Source organism: Chenopodium quinoa, unplaced genomic scaffold, assembly GCF_001683475.1.
Source record: "Chenopodium quinoa cultivar QQ74 unplaced genomic scaffold, ASM168347v1, whole genome shotgun sequence".
NCBI classification, from domain to species: domain Eukaryota; kingdom Viridiplantae; phylum Streptophyta; class Magnoliopsida; order Caryophyllales; family Amaranthaceae; genus Chenopodium; species Chenopodium quinoa.
This window is the reverse complement of record NW_018744878.1, coordinates 245963-267482: the sequence shown is the minus strand read 5'-3', so window position 1 is coordinate 267482 and position 21520 is coordinate 245963. Positions and strand designations below refer to the sequence as shown.

At 37.8% G+C, this 21520-nt stretch overlaps 2 protein-coding genes across 2 annotated transcripts; one reads left to right on the top strand and one right to left on the bottom strand.

Annotated features, from left to right (window-relative positions):
* Positions 1-3588: 3588 nt before the first annotated feature.
* Positions 3589-10385, bottom strand: LOC110705357 (COP9 signalosome complex subunit 5a-like). Its single transcript, XM_021883202.1, has 6 exons — positions 9812-10385; positions 7399-7680; positions 7157-7304; positions 6895-6974; positions 4068-4145; positions 3589-3954 (listed from the first exon to the last, which is right to left on the bottom strand). Exons 1-6 carry the CDS (start codon positions 10274-10276, stop codon positions 3868-3870), a joined length of 1140 nt encoding a protein of 379 aa, XP_021738894.1. The 5' UTR covers positions 10277-10385; the 3' UTR covers positions 3589-3867.
* A 2816-nt stretch (positions 10386-13201) lies between these two features.
* Positions 13202-14350, top strand: LOC110705806. Its single transcript, XM_021883740.1, has 2 exons — positions 13202-13648; positions 13740-14350. Exons 1-2 carry the CDS (start codon positions 13447-13449, stop codon positions 14348-14350), a joined length of 813 nt encoding a protein of 270 aa, XP_021739432.1. The 5' UTR covers positions 13202-13446.
* The last annotated feature ends 7170 nt before the right edge of the window (positions 14351-21520 follow it).

Genomic DNA, 21520 nt, shown 5'->3' with positions numbered 1-21520 from the left:
AGACTGAGTCGAGAAAAAAAAATAAAAAAAAAATAAAAATTGGAGTATAACACTATGGTCTTACATACTTACCCATGCATCATACTTGGTAGATAATAAATGATTATTTGCTCCAAGTGTGTGATGTATGTTTTATAATTTTAGGATTTTAGATGTGTTTTAGACTGTTTTTTTCCTCAGAAATAGAAATACTACGTAATTGGAACTTATATGTTGTAATTTTGTGTTATGCTAGCAAGTGATTGGGTTGGACTAGACTCAATTAACCATGCATGCATGCTTTTTTAAGGTAGAGAACAAATTCTTAATATAGCATAAAACACATTAACATTTCAAATAATAAAATGTATATTGCTTGGGTTATGAGAGGTCTTTTAAACAAACCAAAAACTATAAACATGATGAATCAAGCTAAGTGACTTACATTATAAACCAATTAAACACCACTCAAACCAAACACATGCAATGCAACCAACCCATTTAAAACTTGTCCTAATTATTAAGAGAAACAGTTGCGTAAAATCCCCTCATCATCCATCATAAGACTACTTGTATTGTATAAGGGTTTGTTTACATTTACTGAACTGAGTTGAACTAATTGGAGCTGAACTGAACTGAGCTAAAATGAATATTTTATGAGAAAGAGAAATTAGGAGCTGAACTGAACTGAACTGATTGAAGCTGAAATGAACTAAACTGAAATTAAGTAAATGTGACAGGCCTTAAGTCACTGCAAGCATAATGGTAAGACGATCTTATTTTAAAATTTGTATTAACTTGAATCCCTACCCCACTTGCTTTCTTTTCCTTTTTCATAAAGACCTCTATATAAAGTTATAAACTACTTTCTAAAAGAATAGAAACTCGTCAAAATTGAACCTAACCTAAAATTATAGAACCTAAAATTGCTTTAATATATTCATTATTCAGCGTTTCTAATGAGTAAAGTTTGAAACTTTCTTTATGTAAGCTTTATTATCTCCGGTTAAAAATATACTTCTAACAAAAATTGATATGTAAAAAATTGCATCAACTTTTTTTTTTTTTTTTTTGGTTTTTTTTTGGAATTCATAGTATAGCATTATTATTGGTCAGGAGAAATTATTACTCTGTCTAACTTTTAAGCAACACCTAAAAAACAAGGCACACTAAAATTTGGTCATAACATCATGCAACGAACCTATGTGCTATGCACCTTGCATTTCTCTTATTAAAAGGTTGACACCCTTCTAAACATGCTTCTCTATCCATCTTATGCCAAATTCATCAAATCATTTATTTTATTTTGTTCTAAGAAATTTAAGCATCAATTTACTCTTTGATTTAATTCTCTTTTAATTTAATTATTTATAGTGTTTATTATAATCAGAGCCAAATATTAGGAGAATCTAATCCAAGAAATAGTGGAGGTCGGTAAAGGCCATGTGAAGATGTTGAAAAAGCTAAGGATATTATAGAGAGCATCCAATTTGAACCTAAATACTAAAGAGAAATTAAAGAATCCAATCCCATTTCGCAAATGATAGATAGAGATGATAAAAAGTCATGAGAATATATGATTGCTTGTAACACCCCTATTTTCCAACCCACCAATATGGAGGAAGACAAGGCAAGGCAAGGAATGAAAGATGGAAGGGAGTAATCTAGTCAAAAGATAAAAGAATTGATATTGTCCTCTTTTTTAAAATTAATGCAAATATATAATCAGCCATTATTTTACTTAAATTGACAAAATTGTATTATTAATGGTTTAATTTAGATTTAAATTATGATAATCAAATTCGAATAGTATAACTGTATTCCCTTTTTAGAAGGAAAAAAAGAAACTTTCAACGTTACTCATTTTAACATGTTGATTAAGATTGTGAGATTTTCGTAGATTTATCATGATACAATAAGATTTGATGATGAAGTCTTCATTATATTATCTTCTAATTGAAAAGTTGTAAAGTTTGGTTCTCATCTTGATTTAGAAAATGTTAAGGAGAGCTATAAATAATCCAATATAATCTCTAAAGATACTAATACCCCCCCCCCTTCTCTCCCGCTCTTGGTTTAGAGAGAATGCGGATGGAAATGATAAACACAAGATGCATTAGTCACAATTCTCAAATACTACCTCTAATACTTTAACCAACTAAGATAAGTGACATCCACTAATTGATAATCTGTTATGCGGAATAGCCTTAACCACCAACGGCGGCTTGCATTGTCCTTCAAATTTAATGAGTATATATGAGCTTTTCAATAAGTAACTAAGTATTTATATTGGGTGCTACCTCCCTTGGTCCCTTCCATTTGAGGTAGTCTCTAATTTTGTGGTTCCTGTCCTCTTCAACTATTCAATTCTTCACTGAAAGAATTAAGGCAAGTTATGTGGCCTTCATTTTCCTTTCAAGTCATTCATGCCCCACCACAAACTCCTTTTCAAATTCCACACTATTTGATTTTTATATAGTGAATTTCAAATCAATGGCTCTTCCTAGGCAAAACACTCTACTTGCTCTTTTAGACCTTCAAGAGCTATTGATTACCAATACCAAATTTAGCTACTCTTTTTTATAAGATGTTCATGTCTCATTGGATTTCAGAAACTTTTTTCCCATACTAAAAAATCAATTAAACAAGTTTAGGAAATTTTTTAGTAGTAGATAATTTATCTTATGTCATATCACTACTTTATTATACCAAGCAATGCAACAACGATTTTTTTATTTTAGTGTTTAGAGAGCCATAAGGATGAATGATGAGAATCAATCTCGGAAGAAACTAGGAGGAAAACTTTAACTAACTGAGCTTACTTTCAATGCCCAATAAAACTACAGATGTATATAAACTATGTTGGCATAATCCAATTATCCACGTACTATTTATTAGTGTTATTGTCTTCTAATACTAAAGTAGTTATTATCATAGACTTTTATCCCTCGATAAAGGATGGAAGCCATTATCTATGCTTCATGGGTCCATTAGATGGTTTGTCAATGAGATTATTATTTGGAGTGAAGAATTATTGATTGAACCAATACACGAAACATACATGCCAAAATCCCAACTCCTAAAGTTTTACACTGTATACGTATTTTCTAAGGTAATAGAAGTATAAAACCTTTTTCTTCTTACCGGCTGATCTAGGACTTTGTTTACCCAAGGCGTATTTTAAGAAATACCCTTTGGTACACCTAACTTAACTTAAGGTGTACCCGAGTACAAAATAGATTCTATACCATGGGAGGATAAGAGGTGGTGTTTAAATTTTAATATGGTCCAATTTCAATTTCATAATTGAGATTCTCCATGTAGGGGAATCATGAAACCTTTTAGCAAAATGGGAATCAACTTGCCAATTTTGTGGTAAACTTCTTACCGCAAAAGTGATGAAGAGGATTTTAAAAGCAAAAGGCCAAAACAATGGAATAAGCCTTTTTCCTCTAACCCATATTCTCAGCCTCAATCAAAGGGCCCATAACAAGCTCTTTAGTCACCTTTAACAATATGCCTTGATATCCCAAAGCAATGGGGAAATCTGAGGAAATATATAGTCTACCATTGTAGCTTTTGTAACAGAGTATGGATAAAACAGGCTGATGGAAGAACACAAAGACACGACGAACCTTATATCAGTCAGCAAAATTGTGAACAAGCAAGCATTTAAGGTTCATAACAGATTTCAAGTAATATCACACATGGAATGATTTTAAGCATTTAATCCTATAATTAATGACTATAAGATCCACAGTCAGTTATATGAATCCTAAAGTTTGTATGAGTGCTCAAAAATCAACAAGGGATTTACACCTAAAATGTTCAAAAGAAAACCCTCAGGCTTAAAAAACTCCAGGATCTTGCATGGGATGCATACCGTACTCATGCCTCCACCATTGGTTCGGGCTCTGATGACTCTGCCTGGGACCGATCTGGCCGGACAGAATTGAAAAGTATATCTTTAATGACCTGTGAGAGGGAAACAAGAGCCATAAAGTGATAGGTGAGTGAACAGATTTAAAACATTGGCCATCACATGACTAGAGTACACTAGTGCATAACAAACAAAATTAGCCATATACCTGCGACATCAGACCATGAACTTGTTCAACCGTTATCTTTGTACTGTCACGAGTAATCTTGGCAAGTGCTGGCTCTTCCTGCAATTGATGTAAGTCAAATCCAAAATAAGTAATTCAGAACATATCTGATGGAAAAAGTAAGCAATGTTGGCCATAATTGCAGACATCCTAGTATATAGGCTAAAGATTGCACCAGTACAAAGAAAGAACTTTATTCTGGAGATAACTAGATCATCCCATTGAAGTTGGAGCATCTTTTAATGATAACTAGACCATCCCAGTAAAGTTAGAGAATAAAAACTTTCTCATCGTTTGGAGACAACTAGATCATCCCATTGAAGTCAGAGAAACTAATATTAGAGAGCCCATAGCTGACAAATTTCAAGCTCTACTTGACATTGCAAGAATGGCATTCAGTGAGATACATATAGAGCTCCACATACTTCCAAACAAAGGGAACATATTAGCAGAATTGAAGATTCAAGATTAAAATACTACATAAAATCCAAGAAATTAACGTAGATTGACTACTAGACTTCAGGTTGGTAAAACATTAAAGTGAACCAATGATGTAACATAAGGATGTATTTTTGCAGCTCTTAATAGAGGGAAGATGCATGTGAGTATTCTAGTGTTTGTCATCAGGCTGATCAAATAAAAGTGCCAACAGCTTTTATATTCTGCTGGAGCATAAAGCAAAAGACATGCATCAGGATTCAGGAGTAGCTGGTTATTATAGACTCAATGCAAATCTGCTTTTCCAAAGAGAGAACTGGTAAAAGAAAGAGGGAAACATAAATGATCAAGGCAGTTTCTTTAAAAGGTGAAAGAAACCTACACACACCACACAATTTCTGGCAAGAATTCAAAAACTTTATGCCAGAATCAGGTAGTTGAGTGAAAAATGATTAGAACATCTAGAGGAAAAATGCCAAAGAGAGATAGAAAGAATTAGGTATCCACAAGCAATTCTCTTACCCTAAGCTTACAAGAAGACCAATGTGAAGCTTCTCATGAATATCTATAACAACCTTTATATTCTCAGTTAGCCCATCTCATTCAAAGATCTAAGCCTTTAGGTAATCAAACCACCAAACCTACAGGTTATAAGACCAACCTTAGAAAAATCTTGCTAAGCAAAAATGCAGTTGATGGACAAAAGACTTAGTTGTGTTAAAATCAAGACTTCAGTATTCCGATTCACTTCAAGTCCATCCCTATTTCCTATGTAAATCCTCAAGTCACGTCATAAACCATTGAACGTAACATAAATTAATAGTCTTGAACCCAAAACTTCGTTTCACACATTAAGATTCCAAGTTTACCATCTGAAAATCCAAGACCTCATTCCCAAACTTATTACTCGGAACCTTCACTTCACCTCAAATACCATGCTGGATCAGTGGATCCTCAACACCCCAACATCGATATGGACACTTAACACTTCATTCTGTAGACAACAATGGATTTTTATATCCACAAAATTGCTAGGTCTAGCACTTAGGCAGGTATACAGTCATACCTTTGCCATCAAATTTTGAACGAATTCATACAATTAACAGTTCACTGGCCTTTTTTTTTTTTTGGAAAAGTCAAGACAGCACAGACCATCAACTCCATCAGCTTAATTACTAGGAACAATTTTATCAAGTGTGATGACAAATGTATTGTCAAGGAAAAAAAAAGATAGCAAAAACAAGCATGACCTTATATTTCTGAATTTGTTCATTAACCATCAGTACATTTCAGGAAATAAGGGGACAAAGTAAGACATTGTGTAACCATACATTTATGCAAGAGTTAGTTTAACCAAGCAGGCAGCAAGTCATGATGACCTCTGTTGAGCGTCAAGATATAGAAATGGTAAGGAGCAATGATGGAAAAAGTACATCAACTATATTAAATTCCAGAAAATCCAGTTCAAACCTAGACATTCTAAGCTATGATCTTTTTGGTGTAACTATTTTAAACCTAAACAAACCACGGAGAATCCACAAGTGCAAGAGAAAGAAGCAGAAAAATAGCCATATGGAATTGGTCTTCTGAAGCTAAAGCAAGAAGGGATAAGCATAATTAATCTAGAGAAAACAGCATTCCCTTAATACAACAACCAAAAAAAAAAAAAAAACCTTGACAGTAAATCCAATTTATGTATGTGCTCAAAACTACCGGTAAAACAGATAATAGCAAAAAGGAAAAACCACACTGCCAAAAGTGTCATGCAGACTGCTGAAACAGCACATTGTATCCAAAGTACACAAAAACATATTTACTTTCAGTATGTACTATTAACAAATTAGGTATAAGCAAGTTGCAATTTCTCAAGCTTTAAAAAAAAACTCCATTTCTGCCACAAATTCAATGCACCTTAAGTATCATTGATTGAGATGACTTGTAAGGCTAAGGGAAAAACTAACATTTACTGCACATTACTTCCAGCAAAAACATAGAAAAGACAAGAGTATCTACTTAGAGTTTGATACTATTTTCACAAATCAATAAGTCACTTTTGTGTTGCATATTCTTTAAAAATTGTGAGTTTATGTACATGTGCAGCATCATATACCTGTTCTTTGATCAATGTGTATTTCTATGACCACTGTAAAAGATGAACGGTCTTAGTAATAATGGACATCTAAGCTAAGACTCAAGAGGACCCTCCCCCCCCCCCCCCCCCCCCCAAAAAAAAAAAAAAAAAACCAATAAAAGCCTTGAAAGCAGTAAAATAGTTGGAAATTTAAGCAAGTACTACGCATGACTATAGAAACCATAAACCAAGCAATTCAATCAATTCTCCGCAAAAAAAAATTTCACTCCCGCTGCTGACCTCTTTTTTTCTTTGAGAAGTGATTATAGACCCAAATCGTGTATGGCCCATTTGATTCTCAGCCTGCTCCAACTTCTCAGCTGCACAATCAAGAAGTTACTGATTATGAAATGAGAAGCAAGTGGGGTAAGGTTCATATATCAAACTATCAAAGCAAATGGTAAGAGGAAACTACTTATTCAGATGCTCAACGACTTTAATTCTGGCTTTTACTACAAAATTAATGATCAGAACAATAATCAAGGCTAGATAGATAAGTTACCCAGATCTGAAATTTGCCCAGCAACATAGTCTCCATTTCCCAGCAATGGAGATGAGGAAAGAGTATTCACCCAATATTTGTTCCACAGAAGATCCAACAGATGGCAATCAAGTGAAGATTTAAAATATGTGATGTCCAGTGAGTAGTACTGCCAAGTAGGAAAAATACAAAATGAGGAAGAAGAAATCAAGCACCAAATTATATCAAAAGTTGCAGCAAAGCAACAGAGGCTTGTAAAAGACCTGTCTACAATGTACTCCAAAGTCTTCAATCTTGTTTAATGGAATTGTCTGATACTCTGAGATAGGGTCATCTGGTGGCTTATATCCTTCTGGATATGTCCTGAAAGCACCAATTTCAACTTTTCCAGCAGAAACAGTCCTAGTTGGATCAATAACAACAGCCAGGAAGGGCTCCTGGAATTGTTGGTTGAGCATTTGTGTTGAAACATCAATACCCGAAAGCCAGCAACCATAACCAGGATGAGAGTGGTACCAACCAACCACATTTTCCAGACGTCCTGCCTAAACAACCAATGTTTGCATGAGCATCACTGAATATGCACCAGCAGCAGAAATAATAATGGCATGAAACTTTAGGGTCCCGACAAAGAAAAGTGTTCATTGTTGTTTTGAATTTTGACCAAGAATATGCTTAATTAAATGATTTAGTGTGAAATAGAAATAAATAGATTAACAAATAATAATAACATTGATATATAAAAGAAGAGCAAGCCATCCAAAATTTACAAGAACAAGGCATATAAAAGAATAGCAACCACCCATTAATATAAGAAACTAGGAGGCAGAGGTGCAAAAATTTTAAAGTGTTGCACAAAGAAATCACATAGAATGAACATCACTTAATTTGATGAAATTAGACCATATTCTTTTCAACTTTTTATGTAAAAACTAACCGTATTTGAAATTATTTGATCTTTTGTTGTCTGGAAAAAAACCTTACATTGAATTTTTCTTCTTTGTGTGTGTGAGATTGCATGGTAAAAACTTATTTTGTCTATAATTATGTGAGCTTATTTTGACTGAAATAATTTTGTCAGAATTTCTTTAGAGCTTTTGTCTGAACTAATTTGAACTTATATTGTCTGAATTACAGTGAGTCAAAATAAGATTAGCAGAATGGGGACTTATAAAAGAAATTGTGTAGTTTCTAGAAAATTCAATTCTAGGCACCTAAGAGAAAACAATTACTGTAGTTAGTCAGGAGAAAATAAGTTAACTCAATGCAAATGCACATCTGTAGTGCAACAATAAGTAAAATGAACCAAATTAAGAAAACAGAAGTTGTTCCTTCAACAACAACAAAAATAAAAAATATCATCCAATCTCAAAACGCTGTCATCAATGTCATGCCAAATCTAATTCTCATTCAACACCACATCACAACATTTACTGATTACTATGGCCACTCTTCAGCATCCTTCTCACACAGCTGCCAAAATACTCCTCTCCCTTCTACTGTCCCCCTAATTCCTTATTCAAAAGAAATATTTCGATAAGAATTCGCTAAAAGCCTAGAAAGCGGCTAGTGCACTAGCTAAGTGAAACAAATGTGTCTACTCTTTTGAGGTGAACCAGAGTAATACTTCTCCCCTTCGAACCAATATGAGTTTTGTTCACACAGACAAAACCGTAACCCGTTAATCGCATAAGAATTGCAACCAAATAGACAACAATTCACTAAAAAATCTTACTACATCATGATACAGAAATCCACCAAAACCTTCAAATTACCCCCAAGTATCATAAATTGAAATCAAAAGAAAGAACTCAAGTCCAGAATTCAATGCTATTGCAAAATCAAACATCAGATTCCCCAAACCCCTTATCAATGAGCAAAAAAATACTAGAGTTCTATCAACTCTTAAATTAATTCTACAACAAAAACACAGAAATTCCCTTAAAACAAAAACATCACATCATTTACTATGACTACTCTTCATCATCATCCTTCTCACAGCTGCCAATATACTCTTCTCCCTTCTACCATCCCCCTACTTTCGTATTCAAAAGAAATATCTACGTACTTCGATAAAATTCACTAAAAGGCTAAAAGCCTAAAAAACAGGTAGTGTACCACATAAGTGCAAAATAAGTGTCAACTCTTTCAAGGTGAACCAAAGTAATCCTTCTCCCCTTCAAACCAATTCATCACATGAATTACATTCACACAGAGACAAAACCGTAACCCGTTATTCGCATAAAAATTGCAACCGAATAGACAACAAATCACTCAAAACTTCATACAACTTCATTAACAGAAAACCTCAAAAACCTTCAAAATATCCTCAAGTATCATAGAATTGATATCAAAAGAAAGAACTACAATCTAGGGCTCAATGCTTTCGCAAAATCAAACATCAAATTAGGGTTTTTTTACCCAGTCCCCAAAACCCCTGATCAATGAACAACCAAAAAAACTAGGGTTCTATCAACACCAAGATTAATTTCACAACGAACACACAGAAAATTCCACCCTTCATCAAATAAAAAAACCCCAGAAAAAAGGAAATTCAAACAAAATAAACAATGATCAAACCCTTCTTCCCCAAACATCAATAAACCCTAAAAACAACCGCATCAAAATTAACTCTTCCTTCCAATTAAAATCAAAATCAAAATTAGGGTAAAATACCTGCTTATTAGTCTGAGAATACTCAACCATATACTCATAAGCATCAGCTTGAGCATTAACCCTAGTTTCAGTACCTTCAACAGGCAAAGCAAAAGCATCCAAAACAATAATCGCATCACCATCAGTTTTCCCTTGCATCAACCCCATAACTTCAATCGTACCCCCAGAACGAGCATGAACCACCATCTTCAACAACGCAAGAGCCGAGATCTTAACCCGTTTAAAGTAATGCGGGTCATTAACCCATGGTTTTTCTTGCTGGAATTTGGTTTGTGCTGCTTCGTCGTAGAAGAAAATGGCGTCGGAAGCGTCGGAAGTTGCGGCGGTGGAAGATGAAGAAGATGGGCTTGGTTCTGTTGGAATTGTTGTTGGGGTTGTAGAGGTGGGGTCGGTTGGTTCGAGGGTTTGGATGTTGTTCTCTAATTCCCACCTTTGTTTCGCCATTGCAATGGAGTTTGGGTCCATTGTTGAGGAGAAAGAGAGAGAAGACGAAGAAGAAGAAGGAAGAGGTGAAGAGAGGAATAGGAAGTAGTACAATAATGGGTTTAAACCTTTTAACCTTCTGGTTTATTCAATTTGAAATGGAGTGAAGGTATATTTTGGGCTAGGTCCATAAGCAATTTCATTAAAAAAACTCAACTGCTATTCGTCGCTCCCATTTTACCGGGTAACGCTCCCTTTTTAACTTGAATGGACAACTATGCCCTTTATGTAATTTGTGTTATAAAAAGGACCTTGTTCCCCATTTGGACATATTACATGAAACGGTCCCCTCACTTTACGACCTTGCTATCCAGAGCCTCCCAAAATCGGTCCCCACGACCTTAAAACCAAATCGATCCCCACGACCACCTAAATTTTATATTTAAAAAAATCGTGAAATAATCCGACGGGTCTTGGGTCATGGACGGCGAGTGGAACATACGTACGCCGGAGAATGCGTCGGATCATTCTGTAAGTTTTTTTTTTCGGCAATTAGGACATCCGCCTAAAATTTCCGGATGTCCTAGGTACATCCGCCTAAAATTTCCGGATGTACCATGGAACATCCGGAAATTTCAAGCGGAAGTAGGGATCCGCCTGAAAAATCCGGATGTTCCATGGTACATCCGGAAATTTTAGGCTGATGTACCAAGGGACATCCGGTAATTTTAGGCGGATGTCCATGTTCATATTTATTTTATTTTTTTTAAAATGTTAAGTACGTTTTTTATTTGTTTTTTTTTTCGTGGTCTTGTGATTATTGTTGTGATTTAGTATTTGATAATTAATGTAATTTTTTTGTATTAATATGATTATTAGTAATATGATTATTTTTTGTTACATTATTATTATTATTATTATTATTTATATTATTATTATTGAAAATATTATTATTATTATTATTATTATTATTGTCATCGTAGTAGTTGTTGTTGTTGATATTATTGTTGTTGTTGTAGTTGATATTATTACTGTTGTTGTTGTTGTTGTTATTTTTATTGTTGTTGTTGTTGATATTGTTATTATTAATTAGTAGAAATATAATTTTAATAATAACAATAATAATAATAATAATATTATTATTATTATTATTATTTAGTAATTAATGTTATGGTCTTATAAATTGTTTTGTAGTTGTTGTTATAATTTTTTATTATCATTAATATTGTTATTGTTTTGTATTTGTTGTTATTATTATTAGTATTGTTATTATTATTAATATTATTATTATTATTATTATTAGTATTGTTATTATTATTATTATTATTATTATTGTTATTATTATTATTATTGTTTTTATTATTATTATTTTGACATAAACCATGTTTTGTTTAATTTGTATAGGATATGGAATCTGAGGAAGGCGGTGACGGTGTGAATTGTAGTGGGAATTTTGTCACAGATACGTTTTTTCCTACATTTGACGATGCAGTTACATGGGCTGATGGTGTTTCCATAAAATTGGGATTTATATTGGTGAAATCGTCTTATAACAAAACCAGAAATGGTCGGCCGTATCGGTATTTGCGATGTGATCGGTCACGAAAGAGCAAGCCGAGAGATTTGGAGAACGCGATACGAAAGGACACCAAAACCAAAGCTAATGGTTGTCCATTCTACATCAAGATATATTATGAAGTCAGCACCGACAGTTGGAAGATCATTGCGAAAAATGATCACACCGGGACACATAACCACCAATGATTGTGTACCCAGAGGGTCACCGTAAAGTGAGTGAATTGAGTCCGGGTGCAAAACCGGTTGTGCGGGACATGACAAAGTCCAAGGTTGCTCCCCGTAACATCATGTCCACTATTGCCGAGCAATTTCCTGATGATCATCCAAACATCCGACACATTTACAATTGCCGAAATGACTTCAGGATGGAGATGTCCAAAGGAAGAGGAGTTGTTCAGCAATTTCTTCATCTGGCAAGAGAGAGTAAATACATTTACTGGGTCACGAACGATGAGCACAACGTTTTGCAACATGCATTTATGGTGCACACGATCATGGTCAACCTACTCCGCACATACCCACATGTCATAGGTATGGATTCTACTTACAAGACCAATCGATATAACATGCCTTTTTTTTAGATAGTAGGCGTGACACCGACAAACCAGAATTTTCTAGTTGGATATGTTTTCATGCGCGACGAGTGCACGGCTAGCTGTCGGTGGGTGTTGCAGAGATTACGGGAGTTGATTGGGTTTGATAAAGAGTTATCTGTATTTATTTCAAACCGTGATCTTGGGCTATGTGCGGCTTTGAGAGAAGTCTTTCCAGGGACGTCACATTTACTCTGTCTATGGCACATCAACGGAGATGTGGAGGCTAAGGTGACGAAGATGTTCGGAAACAAGAAGGTTGGTGTCAGTTTTAGAGCTGGGAGATGGTCCAAAATCGTGAATGCAACAACACAGGCGGAGTATGATCATGCTCTAGCTGCCATGCAAGTGAGGTGGGGAAAATATCCGGCAGTGATTCAGTATGTTCAGAGAACATGGCTTTGTCATAAGGAGAAATTTGTGAAATTTTGGACGAACCAGGTTCTTCACTTTGGTAACACCACCAACTGCAGAGTTGAGAGCCAACATTCAGCAGTGAAAACTTGGTTTGAATCATCCACAAGTTAGTTGTATTATTTTATTAGTTGTTCTCGTTGTTACGTAATTGTAATTATAAATAAACAATTAAAATATATTTACTAATTAGAATCATTGGCAGGTGATTTGGATACCGTATGGGCTCGAGTCCATTGTCATATCGGTAATCGCATCATACAAATTCGTAATGACTTGGAGGCATCAAGGTCTAAAATTGGTCAGATGTACAGACAGTTGCCACTATCACGTATAAATGGCAAAGTGTCTCAACATTGCTTGAAAGTTATGGATAACGAGACGAAAAGGATGCGGGATTTGAGTTACCAGGTCCATGAACGGTGTGGATGTGCTATGCGTGTGACCCATGGTCTTCCATGTGCTTGCTAGATACATGATTCGATAGTTGCACAGACAGGATTGTATAGCAGCCAAATTCATTCTTTCTGGAAGACACTGGTTATTGGTGATGGTGTTAACATTCCTGAAGTGTTCAATGATTCGACCGAGGAGGCTGCACATTTTCGGTCCCTAATTGATGAAGTCATGGAAAGTGACCCGGCCGTACGTCGAAATGTAACGCGAATCATTGAAGAGGAGCTACATCCAGATCATACACACCTTGAAGAACCACATATCAACCTCAACACTCGTGGTCGACCGAGGAAAAATGACACCAGGCGTGATCGTAGCTATTTCGAGCATGTGAACCGTCAACACACTCAACGTGGTGGTGACCCAGAACCAGGTAATATTAAAATTCTATATGTAATATTAAAATATGTAAACTTAATACCTGTAGCTTTACTAATAATTTATCTTTTAACTTTGTGTTGTAGATCCAAGTGACATTAGTCAATGCAGGTATTTGAAATTGCTTCCAGGTCCAATGTTGCCGTACATTTCGTCTTGGAAGGATGTCATTGGTGATGGAAACTGTGGCTTTCGTTGTGTCGCCGACTTCTTCTTTGGCGATCAAAATCAGTGGTTTGACGCTCGGGAAACAATAGCGAACGAGATCGCTGGTCATCCTGATTTGTACGAATGGATTTATGGGCTTGGGCGACTTTGGATGAACGTAGAGCGTATTCGATGGGATGGTGGGGCCGTCGGGGAGCGACATTGGATGGTTACAATTCAAGATTTATTTCCCATTGCTACGTGGTTCAACGCAAGGGTGATTTATCTCGGGGTAGGCCTAGTACCAACTTGCTACTACCCATGCATCACAGTCTTACCGCTGAGGGCACGCAACGGGGTTCGGTCACCGACTCGAGAGTTTGTGATTGCTACAGTTGGTGGATCAAATTTCATCCGTCTTGACCTTGTACCTGATTCACCACTCCCGCCGATCGCCGGTTGGTGGACGGAACACCACGAGGATAGTGTCAATGGATGGGATCAAGCATATCAATTAAGAAGGGACATGTGGGATGCATTAGTTAGGTAGCTTGTAATGTACATTCACTAACTTTGAACATTTGTAAGAAAATTAGAATTATGAAATTAATTTTAAATGTATTTTCTTTTAATCTAACATGATATGCAACAAAACATTAAATATAAAAATAAATAAGTGTCCAGTTTATACATTACATTTTAAAACAAAAAATAAAAATAAGTTCATAACATAATTAAAACCACTAACAGAACATCTAATCAAAATAATCTAAAGTCCCATTTTTGACTTCCAATCAAATACAAGCTGCTCATTCATTGTTCGAGTCTCACTCGACATTTCAGGATACTCAGCCAGTGCTCTTTGGTGAATCTCCATAGACCGACCCATCCACTGCAAATCAAACAATAACATATTATAAACACAAAAATTCATAGAAGTCATTGTTAATATAATAATAAGCCTAAATACTTACATAATCAGTGTTAGTCCGCTCAGGCAGGTTGCTTGTAACTCCTACACCTGGAGATACCCGCGGGTGAGAAAACCTGTACAGCCACTGCATGTAACCAGGCGCAACCGAAGGAGCTGCAACACTAAGCCTGGTGAGGGCACCTAAAACTACACTCTGAGATACCCCAGGGACAAACCTCTTCCACATCACATCTGTCATCTCAATCGGGAAGTCTACCCGATACATCTTCAAGTTAGTCGGCCTCTTGGCCTTCTCTGGCCTGATGATCTCGCGGGGAATGCCTTGCACGAAACCAAGCTGGCACACCACTCTATCAGGCATGTACGGCTCAATGATGTTACGGTACTGGATGCAGCCAATGAATAAAGTGGGGGGCACTCGTAATGCAGGATCAGCTCCGTACGGTAGCCAGTTCACCTCACGGTCAGTAAGCGCATCAATTCTAGTACGAAAAGCTAACAAGCGCTTCAGGTTCTTGCTAGGACATCCCGCTCCAACATCCCAAGCAGACGCACGAGGCATTTGAAGGTCCCGGGTCAAGGTACCCTACTGTGGCCGAAAGCACGAAAAGTACTCGTAAATCCACGCTTGCAGAAGCGTGAGACAACCAGCAATCGAATCAGCACCTTTCCGTGATGCCGTGCCCAATTGCCGATACAAGTAGGCCAGTGCAGCTGTTCCCCAAGCATACTCGTTAATAGGGACATCCACGTAACATAGCTCGTGGAGGAAGGAAGGATGCGTACGGTTACCACTCTTGTCTAAAAACAGTGTACCTCCAAGCACTAACCACAAGTATCCATCAAGCTGATCACTAAACTCCCGGTCAACCGCCAATGTCGACTCAAAAATCTTATCAGTCAACACCCCACTACCCTGCCAAATGGTCTTTGTGTCGCAAATCTCAGACAGATCATCTGTAGTCATATTCATGGTGATCGAGCACGCGTCCCGTAACACGTCCGTGCTAGGAGTAGTGGTCACCATATTGCCTGCGACCCGTAACCCAAGTATGTTGTACACGTCGTGCAGCAAGATCGTAATCTCCCCAAATGGCATGTGAAAGGTGTTCGTATCTGGCTGCCACCTTTCAACAAAAGCAGAAATCAACGGCCAATCAAGTCTTTTAAACATCAGGTCGGGCAAGTGAGACAACCAACTAGCATCAATCGCTGCGAGGTCCTCCACAGATTGACGACCTCGCCAAGTGAACAAGTCAGAACATAACTTTGTCCTACTGAAACAGCGCAAAACACTACGCTCCTGCTCCATCCACATATACCGTGCCACGTGACCGCCAAAACTAGGGATAACTGACCCATCCTCAGGCCCACCCGGCATCGGCTCCTGCACTAACCATGCCTCTGCAGAGCTGGTAGTAGGCTGACTCGATCCACTACCAACAAATCTCCCAAACTGACCCCTATATACCATATGGAAATCCTGAGGGTCCTGTTCTTCATCCCGGTCACCAGCATGACTAGCCGAACATTCGTCTTCCTCGTCAGATATGGGTGCTCCACTTGCAGAGTACAAGGGTCGACTACTACCAGACTGTTGGTCTCCCGACCAACCACTAGTAGACCCGTATTGCTGCTGCTTGGGCTGAAGCGGTGCAGAACGAGATGTCTGTCTCCTAACAGACGCATTCAGACGTCGTGATATTGCATGTCGAGCACCAGAACCCTCGATCTACATAAAATAAGAAAATAATCCGATTTTAGTAATAATAATAATAATAATAACAACAACAAATAAACTTAACAACAACAACAATAACCATAATAACAATAATAACAACAACAACAACAAAAACAACAACAACAACAACATAACGGGCAAAAAAAAAACAAAAAAAAAATAAAATTGGAACATCCGCCCAGAAAATCCGGATGTTCCATGGGGGATCCGCCTGGAATTTCCGGATCCTCCATGGAACATCCGGATTTTCTGGGCGGATGTTACTTCCGCCCAAAAAAATCCGGATGTTCCATGGAGGATCCGGAAATTCCAGGCGGATCCTCCATGGAACTTCCGGATTTTTTGGGCTGAAGTTCCTGGATTTGTAATTAAAAAAAAAAATTACTTCTTCGCCTCCGTCGCCGCCACCTCCGCCGCTGCCACCACCGCCGCCGAAGCTTCTCTCTCCGAAATTCAGCCTAATCCGCCTCGAATTACCCTTTTTTTTGTGTTTTTGATGATTGTTGTTTTTTTTTAAAAATGAAGACAAATTTTTGAAATTTTTTTTTTTTAAATAAATTTTAGAGTGTTTTAGAGAGTTAGAGAGTAAGAGAGTTAGAGAGAGAAGTAAGAAAGTGAAAAATGTTGGTCGGGAAGGAAAAAACCGTATTTATATATTAGGGGTAAAATTGGAATTTCAAGACAAAAAGGGAGCTTTACCCGGTAAAATGGGAGCGACGAATAACAACACCCTAAAAAAATGCTTCCAGGCGTTTGGTTCACATAATTAATGTATAAGACCATCTTTAATGGTAAAATTTAAGTTTGAGTATTGAAATACAAATTAAGTTATTTTTTATCTCCAATGGTGATATCATACTCACTTCTCAATTTAGCAACTCATATGAAGTCTAAATTTTCAATAGTAAGACTCTCTAAAATATAAAAATGTCACTTTCAATTTATGACCCATCAATTATAAGATTAATAAATAATTAAAAAAAAGTAAAACTTAAATAAATTACATAATATATTAGAATATTGACAAGGGCCCACACTTTTTGTCAAATGAGACTCAAAGTTGAGTATCTAAACTTAGCAACTTTGTTTTGGAGTTGCTAAGTTTAGATACCAACTTATTGGTATACATTGCAAAAAATTACTCTCTCTCCTAAAAATACTCACTGGAGCCTCACCATTGGAGATGGTCTAAGGTATGGGTTTAAAATGATTTAAACTCATACCTTATGTTTGTTTTATGATTTTAAGAGTTTCAAACCCATACCTCAAACCCCCAATGTATGGGGTTTAGAAACCTAGGGGGGATGTGGGTTTGGCTCATTCCCATAATTTTAGGTAGTATTAAATAAAAGAAAAAAAATTGCATACCAAACATATGGTATTAAGAATCAAGTTTCAAACCCATACCACTATGGTTTCATTCCTGATTCCAACCCCATACCAGTTTGCGAACCAAATGCCTCCGAGACGTTTAGTTCAAGCATCTAAGGTATGGGTTTAGAATGATTGAAACCCATACTATTGTTTGTTTTTATAAAATTAAATTTTAAAACTCATACCTCAAACCCTCAAGGTATGGGGTTTTGAAACCCAAGGGGGAGGTGGGTATGAGCCATACCCATACCTTTAGCTTCAAATTAGAAGAAAAACATATCATTCCCAACTCAAAACCAAACAAATGGAATCAAGTATTAAGTTCCAAACTCATATCACCCTGATTTCATTCCTCATTTCAAACTCATACCATTATTTGAACCAAACGCACATGGTTCGTATATCGTATTGATTTGTAATCTGCGGAGTAACTATTTTACAAAACATTGTCCACGTAGGATTGATTATAAGTTTTTAGAAAAAAGAAAGTTGTTAAGTTTAATAGCGAACTTATTAAGAAAAATAACACTCGTAACATTGTCAGTGGTTCTACATAAGCAAATTGTTGCGGTTTTTCACTAGACCTATAATTTGAGCTAGTTACATGGGCATAGAATAAGGAGTGAAAAGTGCTCCCTAGCACAGGGCCCCGATTATTAGAGGGCCTATTTTTTTTCCAATTCTTATTTTTTTTAAAATGCTACAACTCTCAAGAGCCTCCTTATTTGTAATGCACAACATATTCCCTCTATTAATCCAAGCTCCCATATTATTTTCTAACACAACATAAAAACATACATGTTATAATGGATGTGAGAAAGAACAAATTAATGAATGCAAAGCAAATAAATAACACACAGATTTACGTGGTTCACCAACAGTATGTTGGCTACGTCCACGGGCAGGCGAGAGTAATAGTTTTATTGATCTTGGGGAATACAGATTACAGAGTACAGATTCAGAATAGATTTGAGACCAATCATAGAAACAGATTAATTGTCTCTCAGATTTCTTATGTTATCTCTCTCAGATCTCACAGATGAGAAATACACAAAAGGCTCTCAGATTTCTAAATAGTCGTTCAACTTATGATTGTCACGGCTAAGAAATAACCCTACGGGGTATATATATAACTCTCCAAAACAGAAACTGATTTGGGCCAAAACCTAATTAATAACCACACGAACCATGCAAAACCACACGGCCATGTACCTTGACCCGCACGACCATGTATATCGCACAGTCAAATAGTACGCCCATCTACACAGTCGTGTACCCTGAATCACACGACCGTGTGACAAGTCTTGTAGTAGTGGAACTACACGACCATGTACCATGAACCACATGAACGTGTATATTGAAGAGTACATAATAACACTAACTACACGATCGTGTACAATGGACTACGCGATCATGTACCTACTCGGTCATTGATTCAATGCATATTTATCAATAATCTCCACCTTAACTTGAATCCCCTCAGAATAAAACTGATGTACCAAATGCATTGATCACAATGCCAGATGTACTAGAAAAACAGACGTATATAACAATAACTAGAAACAGACTATCCTGGCTCATTTTTACCTCCGCTAGGCACCGTATTTGCTCCGTCGAGCACCAGACCAGATTTGCCCCATCGGGCACAGATTAGCCCCTAAGGGCTACTAACAGCTTTGAATAATTTGTAAGTCCAATCAACCTTGGGACTTACTTTGCGGAACCAGATTCGAACAGATGGCTTGCCAATGCTTCTCCCTAGTACAAGCAACACCTCCCTTGGACGGCTTAGATATATCCACCTCTCCAACAGATAGTGCAAAATCCACCTTGTCTTCCCGACCTTTCCTTTGGGGAGAGTTCCCAAAACTTACTTGCCGACCAAGAGCCAAACTAGGCTGACCCGTTTTCAACAGCGAAGATTGCGGTGCTTCAGATTCAGTTTCAGATTGTGTGTGTTAACTTATCTTTCCCGGACGTGGACCACCACCCCCCACCTAGAGTGACTCTGTTATGCTCCACATGTTTCTCAACACTACCACAAATAGATGATGTGATAACACTAGACTCAGAACCAGATAATGTAGACCCTTGTAACACATACAATGTCTCCCGTTTAACACCTTTCAGAACTACCTTTGAACCCTTGTAGACATATAGACCTTAGAGCTGATCAAAACAAGCCCGACCCGCTGACCCGACCCGATTTTTGGCGGGTTTTGGGCAGCATTTTTTGGCCCGGCCCGAATTTTTTTTTTTTTTGGGCAGGCTTAGGAATGCATTTTTGAGCTATTTTAGTTCATTTTTTGCCCCGGCCCGAAAAGCCCGCACAACCCGTCCATTTAAGGCGGGTTTGGGCATGAAAATTATGGCCCGAAGCTAGACCCGGCCCGGACCGAGAAATAGGCTGATTTTTTATGCCTCGGCCCGGCCCGCCCATTGATCAGGTCTAATAGACCTCCACCTTCACCTATGAAACTAAACCCTTGTATTTCTAGAAGACTAAGTGAAATCAGATTCCTCGTTGTTGAGGGTAAAAATACCCCGTACGCGTGGACCAGTCCCATAGAGACAAGTGGCCCAATTAGAGGGTGACACGTGTCACTATGGGAAGATGCCACGCATCCAGCTTAAAAGCACTCAAAAGCTCATGCCAATACTGTAGCGACACGTGGCCCAACGAGAGGGTGACACGTGTCACTACAGGAAGATGCCACGTGTTTAGGGCATATATAACCCCTGGAATCAGCACGCAAAAGAGGCCTAATTACATCAGGGCCCAAATCCCGAGAGATATCATTGAAAGCCGCAAAGCGGCGCCCCCAAAACAACATGTGGCGTTCTCCGATTGCGTAGCCAATCACGTCACGCAATTTTAGGGTACAAACCCTAAAAATGACACAAGCTCCACCCCTATAAATACCCCAATCATTTACGATGAGAAGGGTGGATTAAGTCATTACAAGAAAAAGAGCATTAATAGCTCCAACTTCTCTCTACTTTCTCTCTCTAGCCTTTTCCGTTTTCGATCACTGACTTGATCGTCGGAGGCGAATATTCCGACAACGGAATATTCGTTGTTTTGCAGGTGTCTCAGTCTCGTTGCCAGAAGAGTGTGACCAGTATCCGAGGAAATCCAAAAAACACCCGAAACATTTGGTGCCGTCTGTGGGGATACTCATCCGTTATGGAAATAGATGGTCAGACACCTAATCCCGGCCCTCGCCCAGGCGAGGACGGCCATGTAGAGGATATAATCCCTACAATCCTTACTAACGATCCGCTAACTGCCTCATTTCAAGAGGTCGATGATCCTCCTGTTACTGCAGCCGATCTGAAAGCCGCACTCAACAAGCTCCGGAAGGAGTTTGAGAGCAACAAAGCCTCTACCTCTAGGCAGCCGCCCAGGAGAGAGGGGGAGAGGGCTCCAAAGAAAGCACAAAGCAAAGCGGCTAATGCAACGGACGCAGGGAACACCCCATTTCGTAGGCCGACTAGAAGGTCCCCAAGGGTACCGCGGACAAATTTCTCTGATGTGTTAGCAAAAACACTGTCGGCTGGGGGGAGGAGTAGGCAGCCTTGAAGAGAAGAGCCTGAGCCGTCTAGACGATGGAAGGATGTAAGGGATTACCTTCGGCACAAGCAGCAGGAACGTGCCGCTTACTCGGACA

Coding starts and splice junctions, on each gene's coding strand:
- LOC110705357 (XM_021883202.1), bottom strand. CDS start 10,276: ATGGACCCAAACTCCATTGCAATGGCGAAACAAAGGTGGGAATTAGAG. Junction 7,305..7,398: donor TTGGAGTACATTGTAGACAG/GTCTTTTACAAG, acceptor CCTACTTGGCAG/TACTACTCACTGGACATCAC. Junction 3,955..4,067: donor TTCATGGTCTGATGTCGCAG/GTATATGGCTAA, acceptor TCCCTCTCACAG/GTCATTAAAGATATACTTTT.
- LOC110705806 (XM_021883740.1), top strand. CDS start 13,447: ATGGAAAGTGACCCGGCCGTACGTCGAAATGTAACGCGAATCATTGAA. Junction 13,649..13,739: donor TGGTGGTGACCCAGAACCAG/GTAATATTAAAA, acceptor TTTGTGTTGTAG/ATCCAAGTGACATTAGTCAA.